The sequence below is a fragment of the Wyeomyia smithii genome, chromosome 2, assembly GCF_029784165.1.
Source record: "Wyeomyia smithii strain HCP4-BCI-WySm-NY-G18 chromosome 2, ASM2978416v1, whole genome shotgun sequence".
NCBI classification, from domain to species: domain Eukaryota; kingdom Metazoa; phylum Arthropoda; class Insecta; order Diptera; family Culicidae; genus Wyeomyia; species Wyeomyia smithii.
This window is the reverse complement of record NC_073695.1, coordinates 258,899,492-258,921,037: the sequence shown is the minus strand read 5'-3', so window position 1 is coordinate 258,921,037 and position 21,546 is coordinate 258,899,492. Positions and strand designations below refer to the sequence as shown.

The 21,546-nt window shown below is 41.4% G+C and overlaps 1 protein-coding gene across 1 annotated transcript; it reads right to left on the bottom strand.

Moving 5' to 3' along the window:
• Positions 1-3,122: 3,122 nt before the first annotated feature.
• Positions 3,123-7,000, bottom strand: LOC129720564 (uncharacterized). The gene is made up of 4 exons (XM_055672044.1): positions 6,381-7,000; positions 6,246-6,335; positions 4,181-5,991; positions 3,123-3,988 (listed from the first exon to the last, which is right to left on the bottom strand). Exons 1-4 carry the CDS (start codon positions 6,998-7,000, stop codon positions 3,123-3,125), a joined length of 3,387 nt encoding a protein of 1,128 aa, XP_055528019.1.
• Between the last annotated feature and the right edge of the window lie 14,546 nt (positions 7,001-21,546).

Here is a 21,546-nt window from a genome sequence, read left to right as displayed (position 1 = left end):
TTTATCTTTTTCACGAGGTAATTGAAATATTCATTTATTTGTACACTTCGTGGCCTGATTATTGAGCTTGAGCTTGACGGCCGCACATTTCGTAGATGCTCCCCGTGATGGATCTGAGCTAGTGAAGTTACACAGGGAACCACGTATATAGCAACTTGGGATTTGTTTACCATTTACACGTCGTGGCCTGATTATTTGAATATTTCTTCTTCGTGCCTCGATAAGCTACATCTATTATATTATCAATATTTAACTCCCGGAATGGCGTTAGTTTTACATACAAACAATATACGCACGAAATCTGCAACATATTTTTTTCTGTGAAAGTATGAAATTGAGTCAACTTAATCTAAAATTGAGTAAATTCAGTTTCGTGTGTGAGAATGTCACACGCTCACAGAAATTCAACAACAACGCACAGTGGTACAGTAAGGCAATGTAGGCGGACACGAGTTTTTCGTTGCGATTTTGTGGTTTTAGAGTAAATCTTTTTTCTAAGAACTTGTTTCTTATATTTAGTCTATTTTTTATGTGCAAATGAAAATTAGGGTGGTCTTGAAATCAACTAAATGAAAAAACTAACTTTTTACATTCATCGGCACAGTTGTAGATCAACTAATTTTAAGCAACTTTCGGTATTTCTTCACAATATTTATACAATATTTGTTCTATCAAATGATACCAAAAAATATTATTTATGTTTGCCCTAAACGGAGACATCAATATATCAAAAGGGCCTATTTTTAAAATAGAAATAGTGAAAACTCTTCATCTGTATAATATATCGACAATGTTTTTTCGTCAAAATTGGCGTATTTTTGATTAAAGTTACCGAAGAAAACTTTGTTTTTAAGTTTGAATTGAAAAAATAGAGCGAAAAGACTGTTTTTGGAAACCAAATTTCATGTCTACAAAAAAGTTTTTTTACACAGTTACTTAGAATTAGTTGGTCTACAAGTTTGCCAAAGAGTGTTTTATTTCGTTGATTTTAGGACCACCCTAATTTTCATTCGCACATGAATCGAGGACTATGTATAAGAAACAACTTTTTACAAAAACTATGGCTTTAAACCGCAAACCAAAATCGCAACGAAAAGCCTATGTCCGCCTAAATTGCCTTACTGTACCACTGTGCAATGAGTTTAGTTACCTTTTTCACCACAAGAGGGGGTGTTCCCTGTCTGTCTTCACGGGAATATATGGGAAATTCGAGAGTGAACTATATTGTTATTTTAAGATATTTGCAGCAACCATCACAGTAAGCGTGGAGATCCGACAAGTGATTCAATATCTTGTCTCTTTTGTTGCCATTTTCGGGTTCTCATTGTCAATCGTCGTGAATATACAGAGTTCACTCGGAAATATCACTGCAATGCAAATCAAGGTGATTTTTGGAATATCAAAAATCGTTTCAGTAGCGTGATTATGTCAGTGCCAGCTTGAAGTTTGTTGCTATCAGGATTTTTCAAATTTGATCTGCTTTGCGGTCCGTGATGATGCAAACTCAAGATATGGCCACCAATGAACTAGGTTTATAATTTCAAACCAGTGGTTATAGGTGTCGCTTGATGGGCTGGCACAACAACCCCGATTATACGGAACACAACCGAAACTGGTCCGCATTTTTACATTTTTCAATAAGAGGCATGGTAGGATTTTAAGCACTTCTAAGCACTGCTTTGATCATCGTTACCATGTTACTGAAACATATTCCGGCCATATATCCGAAACCAGTCGATTAACTCCGGCCATCCTCTTCGTTAAAAGAAAATATGAATGAAAACTAGGAGAAAAGCTAAACCGTTCCGAACCGAAATTGAACAGTTTCAAAGTTGAACCGTACCAAAATTTAAGAGGATCTGTATATAAATAAACATAGCCATACATATTTGAAAGTTTTCTTTTTTGCCACCCGCGATTCATTTTTTGCCGCGAACTAACACTGTCTTTAGTTTAACCTACAACAAGCACAATATTCAAGAATCAAATTAATAAACTCATGCTGTCAAAAAACAAATAAAAATGCAATATTATTTTTCAGATATGAGATCATTTGAAAAATATTAATAGAATTGGAATTGGTGTTATGAAGAAGCATATTCTCTACTGAGAATAAAAATGAATGCTCATACAGATTCAAAATGTACCAAACTAAAATACGCTCAGTTACAAAACGAAGTACCTAATAGTTGTTTATTGACAATGCTTTTAGTCGGCGTGCAGCCAAACCGAACCAAGCGTCGAAAAACATTTACCGCCGCAATTGCTGTGTACAAGATGTTACAGAGAATTTTTGTTATAATATCGTTATCAAATGCTCAAACGATTTCGTTACTTCATAATAAATAGATTATTACGTCTCATATCCACTGAGGGTCAATAACACAATCTGAGAAAACGGCGCTCAGTTCGGTCTGATCGCACGCCGACCATATACCTATCAATATCATTCATATCAATTGAAGAAAAATCATTGATTTTATATTTGCTATCCTCATAACATCATGCTGTCAAAATGAACTTGATATATCTGTTGGTTCAATCTCTGTACAGCCATACCCGAATGATCGAGAAAGATAGCAAGAAAAAAATGAGAGTGAGAGTTGACGCTAAGAGAATCATTGTAACATCGCAAACTCTTTTGTAATGAACCATGCATCGTAGTTGGCTGATTCTGGTGTTGCATCATTTTGGCGTAATGTCAGTAGTATGATATTGACTTTCCGCAGCTCTGCCTCAAGCTAACAATAAAAAAAATATCTTTAGAGAGTCAATACATATAAAGAAACGGGAATACAACAATATGACATTACAACTAGTCAGATCTTAAAAAATATAAACGATATCGCCAACGAAGAAGCGTTCGAGATAAATTGAAGTCGAATAGAGCGGATACTCTATTAAATAATCTTTGGAGACCAACTATTGCGCCAAAAATGCTGTAGTTAGTTCGTTGAGCAGGTAATCGTAGCATCGAGTTGTTTCGCAGAGCACGAGGTTGCACGTTTATATTCACTTGTTCCAAAAGAGCGGCCTTGCAAAAGGTCTGTGGCAAACAACGCTCTGGCCGTGTCTCTACGGACAGACAAAGGCTCCAAACGTATTAGTAAGCAGCGACTTTCTTAGCTTGGTAGGCGGAAACGATCCGTCCATGGCAGTTTACGAAGAGCAAATCTCAAAAAGCGCCGTTGAACTGATTCTATTCTTTCCGCGCCATTGTTGTAATGAGGGGTCCAGACAACCGGGCAGAACTCTAATATAGAGCGAGATATTGCGCAATACAACGATTTGAGGCAGTAAATATCTGTAAATTCCTTAGCGGTCCTGAAGATGAATCCCAGAGCTCTACAGGCTTTGTCGATGGTAAACGAAATGTGAGGCTTGAATGTTAGCTGGGAATCCATAATAACCCCCAAGTCTTTAACTTGGTTTACGCGCTCGATTTCAGTTCCTAGCAAAGCGTATTTGTAATGTAAGGTCTGTTTTTTCCTCGAAAATGATATAATCGAGCATTTAGATGGATTAACGTCCATACGGTTCTGATGGCACCAATCGGCAAAAATATCTAGCTGACGTTGAAGGAAGTGGCAGTCTTCAAGTGTGTGAACTTCCAGACAGAGTTTTAGATCATCCGCGTAAGACAACCGTGGTCCTTTAATAACTAGGTTCACGTCATTAAAATAGAGCAGGAAGATAAGTGGTACTAGGTGACTTCCCTGCGGTATTCCAGACGTAGCGTCAAAATAAGAGGATTGGCAATCCCCAATAGCAACGGTTAGACGGCGACCGGTAAGGTACGATTGGAACCATAGTAACAGATTCCCATTGATTCCAAGATTGTCAAGTTTTGCGACGGCTATGCGATGGTCCAGTTTATCGAAGGCAGCTGTCAAGTCAGTGTAAATGACATCCGTCTGAGCACGTTTCACCATACTGTCACTGATGTACGAAGTGAGACAAAGCAAATTAGTAGCGGTGGAGCGACCGGCTGTGAATCCATGTTGGTCAGTGCTTATGAAAGCTTTACAGTGAGCGAGCAAAGGCTCCATGATGACAAGTTCGAACAGTTTTGCGACAGCACAGAGTGAGGTGATGCCACGATAATTGCTCACATCGTGTTTGTTTCCCTTCTTGTGTACTGGAAACATGTAAGCCAATTTCCAGCATGACGGGAAAATACCGGAAGTGACAGATAGTTGGAAGACATGCTGAAGCGGAGAAATCAGGTTAGCAATCTGCGTTTTCAGAAACTTCGACGGAATCCCGTCAGGACCCGGGTTTAGGGATGATTTAAGTTTGCTGCAGGCCCTGGAAATCATTGTCGCGTCTAAATGAATGGTGCTCAAAGCTTGACCGGATCGTGGGGTATTACTGGCGGCACGTTCAACGTGATGATCGCTTAGTGTCTCATCAGTGAACACACTGGCGAATTTCTTTGAGAAAAGCTGACAGATGTCTTGCGAGGTGGTTGCCTCCTTACCGTTAAATGTCATAGAGGATGGTATTCCTCCTTCATGTCGCTGTTGATTGACGAACTTCCAAAACTGCTTGGGATGAGACTTGAGCTTCCTCTGTAGATCTTGTTGATAACGAAGAAAGCATCGTTTCGCAACACTTTTGTATGTGTGGTTGATTCTCACATAATGGCGTTTTAGGGACAGTGAACGGTGCTTAGTGAATTTCTTCAAGGCAGCTCTCTTCTCAGATTTCAGCTGTCGAAGTTCTCTAGTTAGCCACGGCTGTCGGGGCGCGGGATGTTGGAACTTCTTTGGAACGTATCGGTCGATGGCATAGGCCAATACGTTGGAGAGAGTTTGAGCGGCGTTTTCGGCATTGACGGAGTCTAGAATAGAGTTCCAGTCGAGCTCGGAGAAAAACTCGGCGATACTCTGGTGGTCGGCATTGCGGAAGTCGTAAGATACGGTAGCGGATGCAGTGTCAAGATCACGTTTCAGATCGGCATTAATGGTTACTAATAAAGGTGGGTGGTGGGGGACTATTTTTACTAATGGAGCAGGGGCTTCGCACAAATATGGGGCCGTATCCTGGGCGCTCACAAAGCAGAGGTCTAAGATGCGGTTGTTCTGGTTAGTAATATGGTTGATTTGGGTGAGTGTGGCTGAGCTATAACAATCCAAATGTGAAGCAGCGTTTGGATGGATACTCGAGTGATCTAAGTCCGGAAAGAAAAACCCGTCTCGATATTCTCTCCATGAAATCCGAGGAAGATTAAAATCGCCGAACACCATAACTTCGTCTGTTGCTTTTGCGGTTTCCAGTACTGAGAAGACTGAACGGCAATGGGCAACAATCAATTCACGCTCGTGGACTCGATCCGGAGGTATGTATAAAGCGCAGAGAAATAGCTTACGATCGCCCAATTTGATCGCTGTCCAAACCTGTTCCAGGCTCAAAGAGGCGTCATCCTCTAATGTTATAGCTTGAAATTTAGAATTAACAGCCACGAGAACGCCCCCACCAGTAGATTTACGACTATTTTCGGCGTTTATATCACAACGGAAAACCTCGTAGTTATTTCCGAACACCTGACGAGAAAGTGTGCGCGAATCCAGCCAAGTCTCCGTAAGAACTATGATATCATAGCAAAGATCCGAGACAGCAACGCGGAAATCATCGACAACGCTGTTCATACCGCCGATGTTCTGGTAGTACACGTTGACCTCCTGGTGGCGGGTAGAGAGCAGGCAGCTTGTTGATCGTATTGTTGATGTGCAGCTCGAAGTGCTGGGAGTGCAGCTAGAATGCGAAGCGGTATCAGGCATCGAGTGTGATGAATCAAGGTTAAACTCGCCTGCTGAAGTCGGTTGGAAGACCCCCAATCCACGTCTGCCGTCAGGACCGAGACGACTGTGGTGAGCGCTGGCTGCAATAGGCGCGACTGGGGCAGAGGAACCGGGGGCTTCCATGTTGCTTTCCACAGAGCGTCCCGGTTGCAGCTGCATTCCAAGATTAGAGGTCTCGGTTTTAGCGCTGTAATTTAAAATAACATCGGAAAGCAAAAAGCAATCGAAACACGCTTGTGTCGAATACTTGCCAGAGATAACAGACTGGAAGATCCCCTCTATTCCTCTGAGTTCGGTACCGGGACGGCTCTGTTGGCAGGAACTTTGATGAAAAACGGAGAGATTGTCAATTCTTGGAGAAGGTAGAACCGAAACAGAGTCAGAGGGGACTTCCATTGAACCTTGTTGCGTGCATCCCGGTATATCCAAGTAAGTTGTTACCTGGACATCGAAGATGGTGGATCGGTTCCTGTGGCATCTGCGGGTTTGATAGGTGAATTCAGAGGTCCCTTCGGAGTAATCTGTTGTTGTCTCAATCGGTAGAGCGGTTGTGAGTGAGTGTTCCGAGTTTAGCACAGATTCGTCATGGGCGTTGCTGGAGACGAAACTTGGGATAGCAAGAGCGGTGTCGTTGTTTTTTTGGTTTTCAGCGGTGCGCGAAATTTTGGTGCTTTAAAATCCTCGAATTCGCGAAAGAGAGTACCCTCCGGCCATGTTTCTGGATCCAGTGCCTTGGCCTTTAGGGAAGGATCAACTCCAATTTTAAAGGACACGAACGTAAGGGTGTTAATGTCCTTGTCCTTCGGGACGAGTTTGACAACGACAGAGTCGTCGTCGGTCTCGAGATAGGCCTTCGCTATGGTTAACATAGATTCCGAAGAGAAATCAGGCCGTATCCTAGATATATACAGCCAGAATTTATCTTCGATGTTATTGGTAGCGGGTGCTACAACAAAGTTGTTCAGAGTCCGCTTACTACCGACAGTGCAGTTGTCCGTGGATCGTGGGGCCGCATCTGATTCACGGGGTCGCTTGAAAGCCCTATGTTGATCTACTGCAGGCCAACGATTGCGTAGTGACGGTGAGAATGGGGCAGTCGGTTTGGTATGTAGTAGTTTGATTTCGCCACGTAGTTCAGTAATCGCGTTGGTTAGCGAGTTCAGCTGTGGCAGTGGACTAGCATTGGATGACAGCATGCGACATGAGAATTCTCGAACAACTCGGCACAATTGTCACACATCCAGAAGAGGTTCTTTTTGTGCGAAGTAAAGTACCCTAGCAGCGCGCGTGACACGCCAGCACATGTACTCATGTGGAATGTCGCTCCGCAATAACCACGACAGGTAACAAAATCAATGCCCGAAATAGCATCGGAACACTTTGCACACGTTTTAGCCATAGTAATATATAAAGTTCCAACACCCACCACTAGCAGCACTTTATCGGTGAAGTGGACAGTCTGGGAATAAATTGTCTTCGCAATACGTTGTGATGACTCAATCGGAGGGTTTGAGGATATGCTTATTGTATATTTGACGGAAAGATGGCGCTGTTGAAAAAAAAATCGAGCAGGACAACAGTGCGAGAAAGCAAGCTGATTGCAAACACAAAAACACTGCACTTAGCACGTCGAAAAATTCACTAAATAAAGCACTTTGTAGCGGTTATTCTCACAAAACTTCACTTGTCCGGTACAAAAATGAGAACAAATAAGAGTTCGATCGGTGTACAATAGCCGAAAAGTGTGAAAGCACTACAGATAAACGGTATAAATAAATCGTCGTAAACAAACTCGACTGAACAAACAAGCTAGTGATGCCAGAAAGTCACGTGAGAATTACGTGAGAAAGGTACTACGAATACACTAAAATTTTGAAAGTATATTCAATGACGAATCAAACGAAAGTGGTTTTGTGAAAATCGGTGAATATTTAGCTTTTATCTCACAATTATTTCACAGTGCTACAAATGGAGAAAAAATGCAAGAACTTCTTAAGTGACCTAGTGTAGGTTGCAAGTTTTGTTGAGTGTAACATTCGCTCATACTAGAAAATTTCCAAACATCTTCAAAATTTGAAGTTATGGTCAAAATACGGTTTTTGGGCTTTAGCGCATACAATTTTTTTAACACAGTCATTTCTTGACCAATTTTCAATATTTTAGCAGTTTTAGAAATCGGTTCAGAAATGACTGAGTTAAAAAAAAGTTGTATGCGCTGAGGTCCAAAAAACCGTATTTTGACCATAACTTCAGATTTTGGGGGTGTTTGGAAATTTTCTAGTATGAGCGAATGTTACACTCAACAAGACCTACAACCTACACTAGGTCACTTCAGAAGTTCTAAATCGCTGTAGCACAGTGTTATTTAAAAAAAAAATGTTTTTCTTTCATTTGATATCCTAGCAGCTAATATGTACTTAAAACCGATTTATTTTTATTGGAAACACGTTTATTCTCAACTAGCTGACCCGGCAAACTTTGTCCTTCCCATTTTTTTCTATTCATTTCATTAATTTTTTTTTCGAGATTTTTCGGGATTGATCGCAAATTAAAACTTCGAAATAAACTTTTCCTTTTCAATAATTCTTTAAATTTTGGACCTCAATATAAGGATCGATTATTTTGTATCAAATGTTTAATGTTTATGTCAATGACTTTTATTTAACACGAATAAAACAACTCTCAAAAGATAATTTGGTGAATTTCCCATACTCGATGGTTTTCAGTCGTTTTAGGCTGTTTTTCAAAAACCGGAAGTCGTCATCTTAGACGGGGGTTTTTGGCTTCTCGATCATTCTAAGCTATTTTCCGGAAAAATGGTTCAAATATTTGTTTTTTGTGTTGCAGAGTAGGAAGGGGTGTCAAATCGTCATAGAGATATTTCTTGTAGTCTAAAACTTCCACATGCTAAATTTGGTTCCAATTACTTGATTCGTTCATGAGTTATACTGAAATTTGTGTTTTATTCCCTTCCAGAGGGGGATGGGTCACAAAGCAGCATAATAACTTTTTTTGGCTCCAGAAACCCTTACATACAAAATTTCATGCCGATCCGTTAATCGTTCTTGAGCTAAATCGTGATTTGGATGGTGTTTTCGTTTGTTAAGGAATGGAATAAAAGTTTTCTCTGAACATTTGTTCTGGTATACAACTTGATTAATAGCCAAAATACTGGACTTTGGAGACTTGAACCATGATTTAGAAAGAAAAATGGAGTCCTTTTTTGTCTATTACTTTGTCCGATCTTCCGCTACCTTTCTGGCGAATTTTTGTTAAGGTTTGCAGGGAACCAAACTTAGTCGAAATTGGGAGATTTTTGCTTTTAAAATGGTTTATTTTTTACCAGAATTTTACAAAACGTTTGCACAAGGCTCCTTGTTTCGACGTCATTTTGAACAGAAAAGAGCATGCAAGAACAAAACCAAAGATACTGGCATAAAGAGGAAATTATGGATATTTCCGTAATCGGGATTATACACAGAAATTAAATCTCCACCCAGATGCCATTTTTTTGGCATCTTCTGGTTGCTGGAAAAGAGCCAAACATGATTATCGAAGCACAGAGACCGGAATTATTACTTTTGGAACTGAAACGATACTCGCAGGCCGGAAATCGACCCAAGACGCCTTTTTAAAACCTCAAAATGGTGACTTCTGGCCTCTAGAAAACAGCCGAAAATGATTGATTGAAGTTATTGTCATAAACGTATTGATACAAGATAACCCATGGTAATCTTATCGTCTGTCATACATCTGTGTAATGTTGAAAAGTAGAAATTTGCTTCAAATTCAACCTTTGCGATCACTCACGAAGGAAATAATGCAAGTAATGTAACAAAAAACCATGTGTAGTTCTACGTCAACCCATCGGTTGGAACTTTACACAACTTTTTCTGGTTTTTCATTACAAGATAAATACCTTATCAAATTTATGTTATATGGGACTTTTACTCATATCATTGATAGTGCTGAACTATCGGCCTTAATATTTTAATTACTCACCTTTTTAAGTTTATCCTAAAAATTGCAGAAATATTGGTTTTTACCCAACACTAAGAGTACGTGACACAATTTTCTGCTTGACGACTTGGACTTCTACATAATATAGCCCATCAATAAAGTTATTAAAATGGATGAACACTTTTCTATTTGTTCCCAAAAAAAATCTTCCTAAATTATTTTGAATCGAAATCACTGATTTCAATTTGTTTACATTTTGCACTTGAGCCATTATGCACTTTGCATGTTGAAGATCAATCTGTTCTCTAACTGTTTAGAATATTTTCATCGTTGGAAATTGCAAGTATAATTGTTAAACTGTTACCAAAGTTTATATGTCAGGTGATGCCATATGGTATCACCCGCGGGGAATGAGTTAATTGAACATTGAGACAATGTTTACGCTTTTTCTGCCCAAAACAAATAAACCTGAATTCCCGAATGTGATGTTTTGATAAAAAATGGAACGTTTAAAAATATGATTTTGGAAATCTGATTTCGGGCGGAGCTCATACAGCATGGTAATATTTGTTTTATGTTAATATTAGTTTTAAATTTTGTCACATTCACGAGATGAGTGCAGCAATGCGGGCCGGGTATCCGCTGGTTTCTAAGTATTTTTTTTGGCAAATATTTATAATTTTTTAGTTTAGCATTTTAGTTTTGTACTTGAGTTCTAGATGTTGGGACAATGAAACAAAGAAATGTTTTACAATTGAATTTAAAGGGTATCAGAGTTTTGAGAACTCTAACAGTTGTCACTGCGCGTAGAAATTAGAAAATTCAATAGTAGCAGAGAGAAGAATGCCTAAAAAATGAGGCAATCTATAGGTATGCTCAGTTAAATACCAACATTTAAAGGTTCAGAATGACGTCAAGCACTAACTCTCAGTTTCAAGGCGTCATTCAGGGTCTGGTAGTTATGAAATGCCTGATTTTTTTTAACTTTTCATAATTTCTCAGAAACCGGCGAATCGAGATGTGGCGGTGGTGATGGACGACAAGATCTATCTCACCCTGGATGGCAACGACTGGCAGAGTACTTCGTATTTTACCTCCTCCACGAAGGAAGTGACCTTCACACACCAAGTTCTCCAAGAAGGTGCCGCTGCGGCTGACAAACAAAGACAGCGAAAAGGGATGTCGAAGCCGCTCTTCTTTCACTCCGGACCCGTGAACGGGTAAATTTATTGGACGAAGTGCCTGCTGTAAGTTGCGTCGTTCATGAAGAAATACCATAAGGACGAAGACGTGGTGTCCTGGCCAGATCTGGCGTCGGCTCACTACGCGAAGCGATCGTTGGAGGAGATGGAGCGGTAGTATCTAAGTCGGCGAACCCGTTCAACGTCCTCCAGCTGCTTCTCATCGAGAATTTCTGGGCGGACCTGGAGTGTAAGATCTACTCTAACAACTTTGTCGCTAAAACTGAGAAGAAAATGATTAATAAAACGAAGAAAGAACTCAGAAACATGCCTACACGCGTTCCGGTTAACTGCCGAAAAGCCGCTTCTAAGGGCGTAGAATTCTTTTACAAGTAAGCTAATTCCATGGGACATCAAACTCAATTATCGGCCTTGGATTTTTCTTATCTACTTACTTTACTTTTACGGCGACAGACCGATCATCGATCCAATGCAGAATACGTCGCCATGTCACTCGGTCTTGGGCTGCTATCCTCCCATCTCGCCTGACACCTATTTCGCGCACACATCCAACGAGTGCGGTGCCTACCTCGAAGTCAACGGTCTCTATCTGGATTTCTGCCAAATATAATCTTCGTTGGTCCATCTTCCGGCATTCTAGCTACATGCCCAGCCCACTGCAACTTGCCGTGTAGGTTATTCTTATCACCATTCGAAAAAAGTCCATTTTTTAATTCAAACGTTAGCGCTATGACCCTATCGATCCTACCAGTTTTACCCAAGCCAGGGTTCGTACATACACTGACTAACTTGTTCGACCAGCTCGGCTGTGCTGGTTCCAAAAATGCCACTATTGGGGGTATTTCAATATTTTCCACAATTTTGCCAAGGTTTTTAAAATATTTGAATTTATTTTGGAACTAAAAATGAAGTCGAACAATAAAAGATGGTTTCTTAACGTGATTTCGGTTCCGAAGATTCCTTATTGTATATTGGGTGTATCGACCGAGTTTCGCAGATTTTCTGAAACCAAGAGTCGTCATCTTGAACTTTAGAATAGCGTCAGAAACTGATTTCATCTTTCTAAGCGTCATCCTGATTTCAGAAAAGCCAATATTTGGGGTTTTTTGAGCATTTTCTGCAAATCTATCTTGCTTCCTTGGAATTGGATTTGGGAGCTAAATTTTGGACATCAACTTCAACTACATTTGTTTGTTACGGCTTCTTATTGTTCGCAGTAGCTGCGATTTTGACACTAGCGTTGTGAGCGATGAGACCATGAGTTTGACGATTTTCAAAGAGAGGTCACCTTTGCCCTACATAATTATGTAAGCTCGGTCGGAAAGGGATAAAACTTTACTGCGTTATAGGGTTATATTCTCCCTAGAAGTAATTTGTACTCATACGACATACGCTCTGGAAACGTCATAGATCCATGAAGTAAACGACAAGTAGCAATCAATTTGAATGACAACTCGAAAATTCAGCGAAGTTTTTTTTTATTTTTCGGCAGTAAGGTTGAGAATTTCGCCGGAAGATATTTTAGGGCTTTCAGGTTTACAGCGAATCTGTTCAATTTACTAAGTTTCGTCAATTTATTTTACTGATATTGTGACAAAAATCACATCACAAATGTACGATCGGCAACTCGCAACTGAGGCGAATGAAGAAAACTATAGAATTATTGTGGCATTTTTTCGTTGTCGTCTTCCTGTAGGGCAAAGAAATGCTTTATTCGGGTCATCATTACCTACATTATGTTTAATTTTCGCTTGAAAGAAACATTTAACGCTCTCTCATTTTTTTATCTCTGGTTTTTTCCAGCTTTTGGTTTATGGTCCCCTGCCATGCGTTTCTAGATTCTTTGAAACAGTTAATAGATGTATATTCCAAAGTGGTACGGCCTTTAATCGAGAATGCTTCTATAATTTGGTGCCCTCGAACGTGTGCAAAAAGATTTCTACGATTTGCGCTAAGAGATCCACCTTGGCGGGATCCCGTGAATCTTCCACCGTATTCCGATCGCTGTCGTCTACCCGGCCACCAGGCTTTATCTATTGCCAAGAGAATCAATAACGAAATTGACTCCCCAAGATCGCTCTTTTGAACTTCCGGGCTTCAAAACGAACTCTTCGCTCTAGTGGATTGCTGCAACGTAACTTCCATCGTACTATATTCGAGTGCAACGAACCTTCGAATCCGCTCAACTTTTGAGACGTGCAGACGTGTTTTTCGATTGCGCCTATCACAAGTGAAGCATTTGCCTTTGAAAATTCTTATTCTTGATTTATACCGTGCCGCGTCGCGTGTAGCAGTGTTTCCGCGATGAGGCGCGAAAATACCTTCAAAATTGACTATTCACAGTTCGCCATAAAGCCGTCAGTTGAAAAGCTCTACGGTTTTTGTCGCTCAGTTCTCGGCTTGAAGAGAGAAGAAATAAAAAGATTACAGTGCCACAGAGGTGGATCATGTGCGTTTATAAAGGTCAGTGATCTGACGCTTGCCCAGAAAGTCGTCGACGAACACGACGCAAAACATGAGGTGGAGTGTGAAGGGAAGAAACACAAGCTACGGATCACGTTAGAAGATGGTAGTGTTGAAGTGCGTGCTTACGATCTCCCTGAAGATGTGGGGGAAGAAAAGGTCGTTGACTTCCTGAAAGGCTTCGGAGAAGTAATCTCTATTCGCGAAGTGTCGTGGAGTGAGAGTAACGAATCCGAAGGAATACCGCTCGGCATATGGTCTGTACGTATGTTAGTGAAGCGGAACATTGACTCGTGGGTAACCATCGACGGAGAGCAAGCACTTGTTGTCTACAAGGGACAGCTGCAATCCTGCCGCCACTGCAAGGAGCAAGCACACACTGGAATATCGTGCGTCCAGAACAAAAAGCTGTTGTACCAAAAAAGCTACGCAAATGTAGCGAAACAAACTGGACAAACAAACAGGCAAACTGCTGGTCACCAATCCAAAAACTCAGCTAGCATGAGACCAACAAACATGAAAACAGTGGGTACTAAATCCACCGCTCCTTCGCTAAATTCGTTCACCGCCTTCCCCAACCTGCCGAAGAGTGCCACTAAGCAGAGTGAGCCAGCAGTCCCGAAAACGCTCGGAGAAAACCAGCCCATAGTCGGGTTAGTTGCATCGCATCAAACCATGCGGCAAACGTACGATGCGTCACTGCCATCCGTATCACAGCCGAAAGCTGTCGGAAATCTGGGAGATATTTTTAAAAAACCCTTCCTTACGCTGCGATCGCAAAGTAAGAGCAGCAACGGTAACGAAACCGACGATTCCACTACTTCAACTAACAGCCGAAGAACTCGAGGACGACCTGCTGGTAAAAAACCACGACCGAACGACGGCGATGATGAGCAGGAGGAGAACTACCAACTATAAATGGCTCTCACATCCTACAATATCTCGTCCATCAACATCGGTACCATAACGAACCCCACGAAACTCAACGCACTTCGGACCTTCATCAACAACCACGACCTAGACATCATATGTCTACAAGAGGTAGAGAACGAGCAGCTATCTTTGCCTGGATACGTCGTTTTCTTCAACGTGGACCAAGCGAGAAGAGGTACAGCGATTGCTCTGAGGCAACACATCCGAGCCACTCACATCGAGAGAAGCTTAGACAGTCGACTTCTCGCATTGCGAGTGCGAGACACGACGAAATGCAACATCTACGCTCCTTCCGGATCAGCACAACGCGCTGCGCGGGAGAATTTCTTCAGAGAAACGCTTCCCTACTATCTTCGTCATCATACAACACATACAATTCTAGCCGGTGATTTCAATTGTGTGCTTAGAACATGCGATTCAAGCAGCCCGAATACCAGTGGTGCCCTCAGAGCAATCGTACAACAAATGCAGCTTCACGATGTGTGGGAAAAATTATGCCCACGTGATGCGGGCTATACGTATGTCTGCCGAAACGCGAGGTCGCGCCTCGATCGCATCTATGTCAGCAACGGCTTGCGTGATCAGCTGCGAGCAACACATGCCCACGTATGTTCGTTCACCGATCACAAAGCGCTAACACTTCGGCTCTGCCTTCCTAGTTTGGGACAAGAGTATGGTCGTGGTTTTTGGTCTCTTCGACCCTATTTGTTAACCGATGAAAATATAGCGGAGTTCCAATATAAGTGGCAATATTGGACTCGACAGCGCAGGAATTATGCTTCATGGATAGAATGGTGGCTTGCTTTCGCTAAGCCCAAAATAAAAAGTTTTTTTAAGTGGAAATCCCGCGCCGTCTTCGAGGAATTTCACTGTCAACATCAACATCTCTATGGCGAGCTACGGCTAGCTTACGATAGCTACTACCAACATCCAGAAATGATAACCACCATCAACCGGCTGAAAGCCGAAATGTTGACACTCCAACGTAGATTCTCTCACACATTCATGAGAATTAATGAGACGCACGTGGCAGGTGAACCCATGTCAACGTTTCAGTTGGGAGAAAGACGAAGGAAAAAAACCGTCATAACACAGTTGCAAACAGAGCGGGATGAAACGATAACAGAACCAGGGGAGATCGAAACGCACATGGTCAACTACTTCTCGTCCCTATACTCGGAAGAGGCAGGAGAAGAGTTTGACAACAGCTTCAACTGCACGAGAGTAATTCCAGCCAACGACCCGCTAAACGAAGCCTGTACGAATAACATCACGACGGCAGAGATCTGGTCAGCAATACTATCGTGCGCACCCCGAAAATCACCCGGATACGATGGTATTCCGAGAGAATTCTACCACCGCCTGTTTGATATCATCCACCGTGAGATGAACCTTATAATGAACGAGGCAATGAACGGTAATCTCCCTCCGTCGTTTGTGGAAGGCATTATCGTGCTGGTGAAAAAGCGAGGCGGCGATGATACAGCCCAATACCGCCCGATATCTCTCCTAAATAGCGACTACAAGCTCTTCTCACGCATCCTCAAAACCAGGCTAGAGCGAGTGATGCAGGAACATCGCGTCCTGAGCGATGGACAGAAGTGCTCAAATTCAGAGCGCAACATTTTTCAAGCAACTCTCGCTCTGAAAGACCGAATCGCAAATCTTCGTCACCACCGGCGGGCAGGCAAACTGATTAGTTTCGATCTCGATCATGCATTCGATCGGGTTCGGCACTCATTCCTTTTCGGAACCATGCGGGCGCTCGGTTTCAACGATGAATTTATCACTCTGCTCTCACGCATCGCCAGCCGATCCACATCTCGGCTGTTAATCAACGGACATCTCTCCCATCCCTTCGAGATTCAACGTTCTGTGCGGCAGGGGGATCCACTGTCCATGCACCTCTTCGTACTGTACCTTCACCCACTTGTGTGTAGGCTTGAACGTGTATGCGGCGACGATCTACTGGTGGCATATGCAGACGACATAAGCGTGATCATCTCATCGACAAGGCAACTCGAAGAAATGAACGACCTGTTCACCCGCTTCGAGGTAGCTGCTGGCGCAAAATTAAATTTGCGCAAAACTGTTGCTGTAGATGTTGGGTGCAGCGAAGGGAACGCAATTAACACCCAGTGGCTGCAGACAACCAATGTTTTCAAAATACTAGGTGTGCAATTCACAAACTCGATACGCCTGATGACTACATTAAACTGGGATGCGTTGGTAGGCAAGTTTTCACAACTAATGTGGTTGCATTCTTTACGCACACTGACACTGCATCAACGGGTCACCATGCTGAACACGTTCGGAACTTCGAAGGTATGGTACCTGGCTTCCATCCTACCACCGTTGTGCGTACATACTGCGAAAATAACAGCAGCAATGGGCAAATTCCTGTGGAGAGGGATGGTCGCTCGAGTCCCAATCATGCAGCTAGCTCGTAGCATAGAAAATGGCGGGTTAAAACTGCAACTACCGGCATTAAAATGCAAATCTCTCGCTATCAACCGACATCTGCAAGAAATTGAATCACTTCCTTTCTACAGATCCCTCCTTTTGCAAACAAATCCTCGCCCAACGATCTCGATAGATCTCCCTGATCTTAGACAAATACAGACAAACCTGAGACAAATTCCCCATCAAATTCAACAGAGTCCCTCCACCGGCCATATCCATCAGCATTTCATCAATCAAACAGATCTACCAAGGGTAGAACAAAAATATCCAGGAAGTGGCTGGACGCGCGCCTGGCGGAACATAGCAACGAGGAGACTAACATCAGAACAGCGAACACAACTGTACCTTTTAGTAAACGAAAAAATAGAACATCGCAAGCTGCTATTCGTGATTCAACGGGCGGACGACGAGAACTGCATACACTGTGGAAATCGAAGTGCAGAAACTGTAAAACATAAATTCTATGAATGTGATCGCGTAAGACCAGCATGGACAACCTTACAGCAAAGGACAACAGCCATTCTGGGTGGATGGAGACAGCTAAGTTTTTCGGACCTAGCCAAACCTGCATTATTTGGAATAAATGAACAACGAAGACTCAAAATACTGAAGCTTTTCAAGGAATACATCTGTTTTATAAATCAATGTAATAGTAGAATTGATACTACAGAATTAGCGTTTCATCTCGATTTAGTGAACCCAAGCTAAAAGTAATTTTTATGTACATATAAACGACCTGACAAATAAAATCATTTTACAATAAAAAAAAAAAAAAAAAAAAAAAAAAAAACCTTTGACAGCATGTATTCGCACCATCACTTATGTTTAAACGAAGACTAAACAATTCCTCGCTTTTAGAATTTTGACCGCTTGCATTTAATCAGACTTTTGCCAGTAAAATTGATTCAAATAACATTGGAACGTCGCGCGGAGTACACTGCTGAGATCAATTCGATATAGGGTAAGGAACGGCTTGAGCAGTAGCGCCTATTTTAATCAGTCGAAGAAACCAGGCCTAAAATTCTTGCATTTTAATCAATATCGACAATTTCGATGATGGAAACCAAAACTTTGATTGTCTAGCTGTCTTACGAATATTAGAAATACCGTTAATAACAAAGAAATCTGCAAACAAAGATCATTAGAAATAAATCGACCTATATTGCAGCCATTCAGGAGCCACTTCGGGTGCTGAAAAAAACGCCTGCAAAACAGATGGGAACTGCTTAAAATAGGTTCGGGGTGATTGGAATAGTGTCTCTCGAGTGATAACTTTAATTGATTATTGTTAAAGTTTGCTAACTTAGTTTTACAATCTGAAAACAAATTCTGGCAGACAAAACGATAGAGAACATATTGATATACTACTGTTTGAATTTCACCCAACACATTTCGAGTATTTTGTCTGAATACACAGGCGGTTCCTAAAGCTGCTTAGAATATGTTCACTACCCTAATTCGAAGAGCAAACATGCGTGACGGACTGGACGACGGACGTGACGGACTGGACTGGATGACGTGACGGGCGGGCTGGATTTCTTTTTTTTCAATTCCGGGATGCAGAACAAATATTTTTGAATACTTCGTTCTGAGGAACTATGGAAAAAATAGCAAGTCGGTTTGTCCCATAGCAAAAGTGATCGCAAGTCGGTCCCATTGCAAAAATCTTCGCAATTTAACCCCACAGCCAATAATGATTATGGAAAATGTGATATTTACCACAACTTATGGTCTTCAGGTTTAGAATTGGATGTACCAAGTGATATTCGATAGGAGGTTTGATTGAATTTTACACGTTCTACATCGTGTGGCTCTAGCTGATAGTACAATGTTTTCTTCAAGACACACTCTTGAGTGAAAGTGAAAAAAAGCATCCATAAACGTTATTTTTTTAACAATCCCTTTAGAGTTCTCCCTTCCCGCTTTTTGCATGGAAGTGAACTGTCAAAACACCACATTATATTCCATGCGATGGAAGCAAGACAACAAAATCAGTTTATCAGATTGTCAAGGCATCGGTCAGTGTCAGTGAAAAAGTGTTTCGGTGAGGTTCATTTTGGTTGAGTGGACTGTTTGTTTTTCTTTTTCGCTTTGAAGTGAAGATCATTTGGTTGGATTTGTCGTCAAATTTTATTCCGTAACCGTGAAAGATGAGCGCGATCTTTTTCATCTGAGTAAAACAGCACGTTACTAGGACGAAAATCTAGTGTATCTGAAAGAGTGCTGCGATCATTGGAAGTGAAAATTGAAAATGATTGGCTGTAATTTTCGAAGAATTTTGCTGGGGAAAATGACTTTTATCAGCAGTGTTAGGATCTGATAATAGTGGACGGGAATAACGGCGCAAGACGTTTTGCCTTGCCGTGTAGTAATGATACACATTTGGATTTGAATCATGTCTATGTATTCCTTGTGCAGCTGATGCGTTATGCTTTCCATACATTTTTTGTGCGAAAATGTGTGAACTGAGAGGGCACAGTGACTGCGTAAGACTTGAACTTTTGCGTGTAGGTGAAATTTTGTTGAATTTGCTCAAGTATGAAAACAGTTGCGCAAGTTTGAGAAGGTCGCAATAAATATGGACTCATCCTTGTACTTCCCACAAAAAAAAAAAAAAAAAATTGTGATAGATTGCAAAAAAATAAGATTAACTTAACCAGAAAAAAACTGGTTTAATTTTTCAGAAATTGTGCAAAATTTGGCCGCCTATATGCTTATGTGCTGTTAAATATTGAGAATAGGTTATGTTTCCATTTAATTCTACTACCATTTATTAAGTGCTGTTTTTATTTTGGATTCAATAGACTTTCAACGGTGAGGAAATTTTGAACATAATAAAAAAGCAATGGCAGAGCATAGTATAGTTTGGTACAGCATATTGTGATACAGCCAAATATAATGATAATGATATAACCATATTTTCCATTTTGAACATTCGGTATCAACCCTAATGCATCTCTCCTAGCCACGTCAGTGGCTGTTTTGCTTTTCAAGGTAAGATCCAATAACAAGCAAATAAAAATTAGTCATAAATCACTGAAATGAATTTTCTCAGAACAAGCAAACCCATAATGGATTATATGTATTCCTAATATTGCCACAGGAGAGTCCGAACGGGTCGTTTTCGATTCCTAAATTTCATGCTAGCTTGGCGTGTTGAAATTTGAAGATATATTTTTTTAAGATTTTTTTGAGACAACATAGCATGTAATCTGCATAATGCGAACCTTTCATGCAGATTCTAAGATCGTAGACAGTATGTACGTACAAATGATCAGTTTTATAAGGGACCTCCCTCAAGGTCAGACAAAATCGCCACAACCCTATAAGTAACGAAAAGTCTACCACATAATTATGCCTACCGGAGTCGATCGTTTATGGGCCTGGGTTTAGTGAGGGGCATTATTTTCATTATGGGGCCCATAACATGCAGTAGTCGTTACGAAAATTTTAACAACGTGCCATCATATCGCCGCGGTCTGATGTGCGCAATTGCTTTATTGAATATTGCACCTTTCCGTTTGCCCCATACGTCGCAGGACCCGGTATCGCTGATTTGTCTGGTAAATCGTGACGAAGACGAGCATCATCTTTTTTTCCTCTTTTTATCGTAATAGACCATCCTGACCAACAACCGGCTGGACTGCTTTAAATGTTTTACGGGATATTTTACCTGTTTTGTGGGTTTCGCGAGCGACTTCAAGGTCATCCGAAGGAAGCGAACCGGATTGCTTTCGATCATTCGAGACAGAGAAGGAAACAAACATGTGAAAATGGTACTTTATTTTTTTTGGGAGAAAACTTATAAAAAACGAAACAGCAGTCTGGCTGCTTTTTTATGCAATATATCGAAGACCGACGGGAGAATCCTCAGTTCGGCGGGCATACATCGAAAGTGACGGCTGGATCAGGCTGCGTTCAGGCTGGCATGATGGCTAGTCCTCTTGAAAACGGGTTATTTAAATAATGGAATAAACACCCGTCATTTAAGGCGGCGTCGATCCTAAATGATCATGCTTGCCGGACGCATGACGCGTCCAGGGGTCGTATAGCGATGTAATTTAATTACGTGTCGACAGCAGGGGCCGAGAGTGCGGTGGCATGTTAGGCATGAAAAGGGCCAACAAGTATCATAAATCAATTATGTTGGTAGGTACTACTGCGGTAACCGATTTGCTTTCAATTTGCTGTTTTAATCGGGGATACTGCTTTCAGTTTGATTATTAAGGTACCTACTGGTTTAGCTCTTGAAAATGAAAATTTGAGGGATTTCATGCAAATTCGTCTATGTCTTAGATTGCAGTGGAATTTTGTGAGTTTGGTGAAATAGGTGAAATATTTTGAGAAAAAAATTAGATGTCTTTTTGAAAGCACAAAATTTTAACTGAAATCTAGGGATGTCACCTACGGCTAGTTGAAATTGGCGTGAAATCCCTCAATTCAAAATTGTATATACATACATTTTTGGGTAAGCAAACTGCTTCCCAAGTGCTTTCCGAGCCGATTCTTAGTCCTGCCACAGATGGTTTTATCTCCCTCGGCAATTACTTCATCTGATAATTGATTGATGTGCAATTATACGTCGTTTCACCGCAAACTTGCACAATCACCGCGTCCGTCCGTCCGACCGACCGATCGAGGTTCCCTATTCATCACATTTCTGTTAGATAATGGCTGTCGGGAGACGACGGTTTCAACTATGGCGGTATTATTTCGCGCGG

Excerpts from the sequence above, each read along its gene's own strand:
- LOC129720564 (XM_055672044.1), bottom strand. The coding sequence starts at position 7,000 with ATGCTGTCATCCAATGCTAGTCCACTGCCACAGCTGAACTCGCTAACC. Across the intron at positions 6,336-6,380 it reads GCAACGCCCATGACGAATCT|ACAACAACAGATTACTCCGA; the intron begins GTGCTAAACTCG and ends CTACCGATTGAG. Across the intron at positions 3,989-4,180 it reads CCAACTATCTGTCACTTCCG|CCGGTCGCTCCACCGCTACT; the intron begins GTATTTTCCCGT and ends ATGGATTCACAG.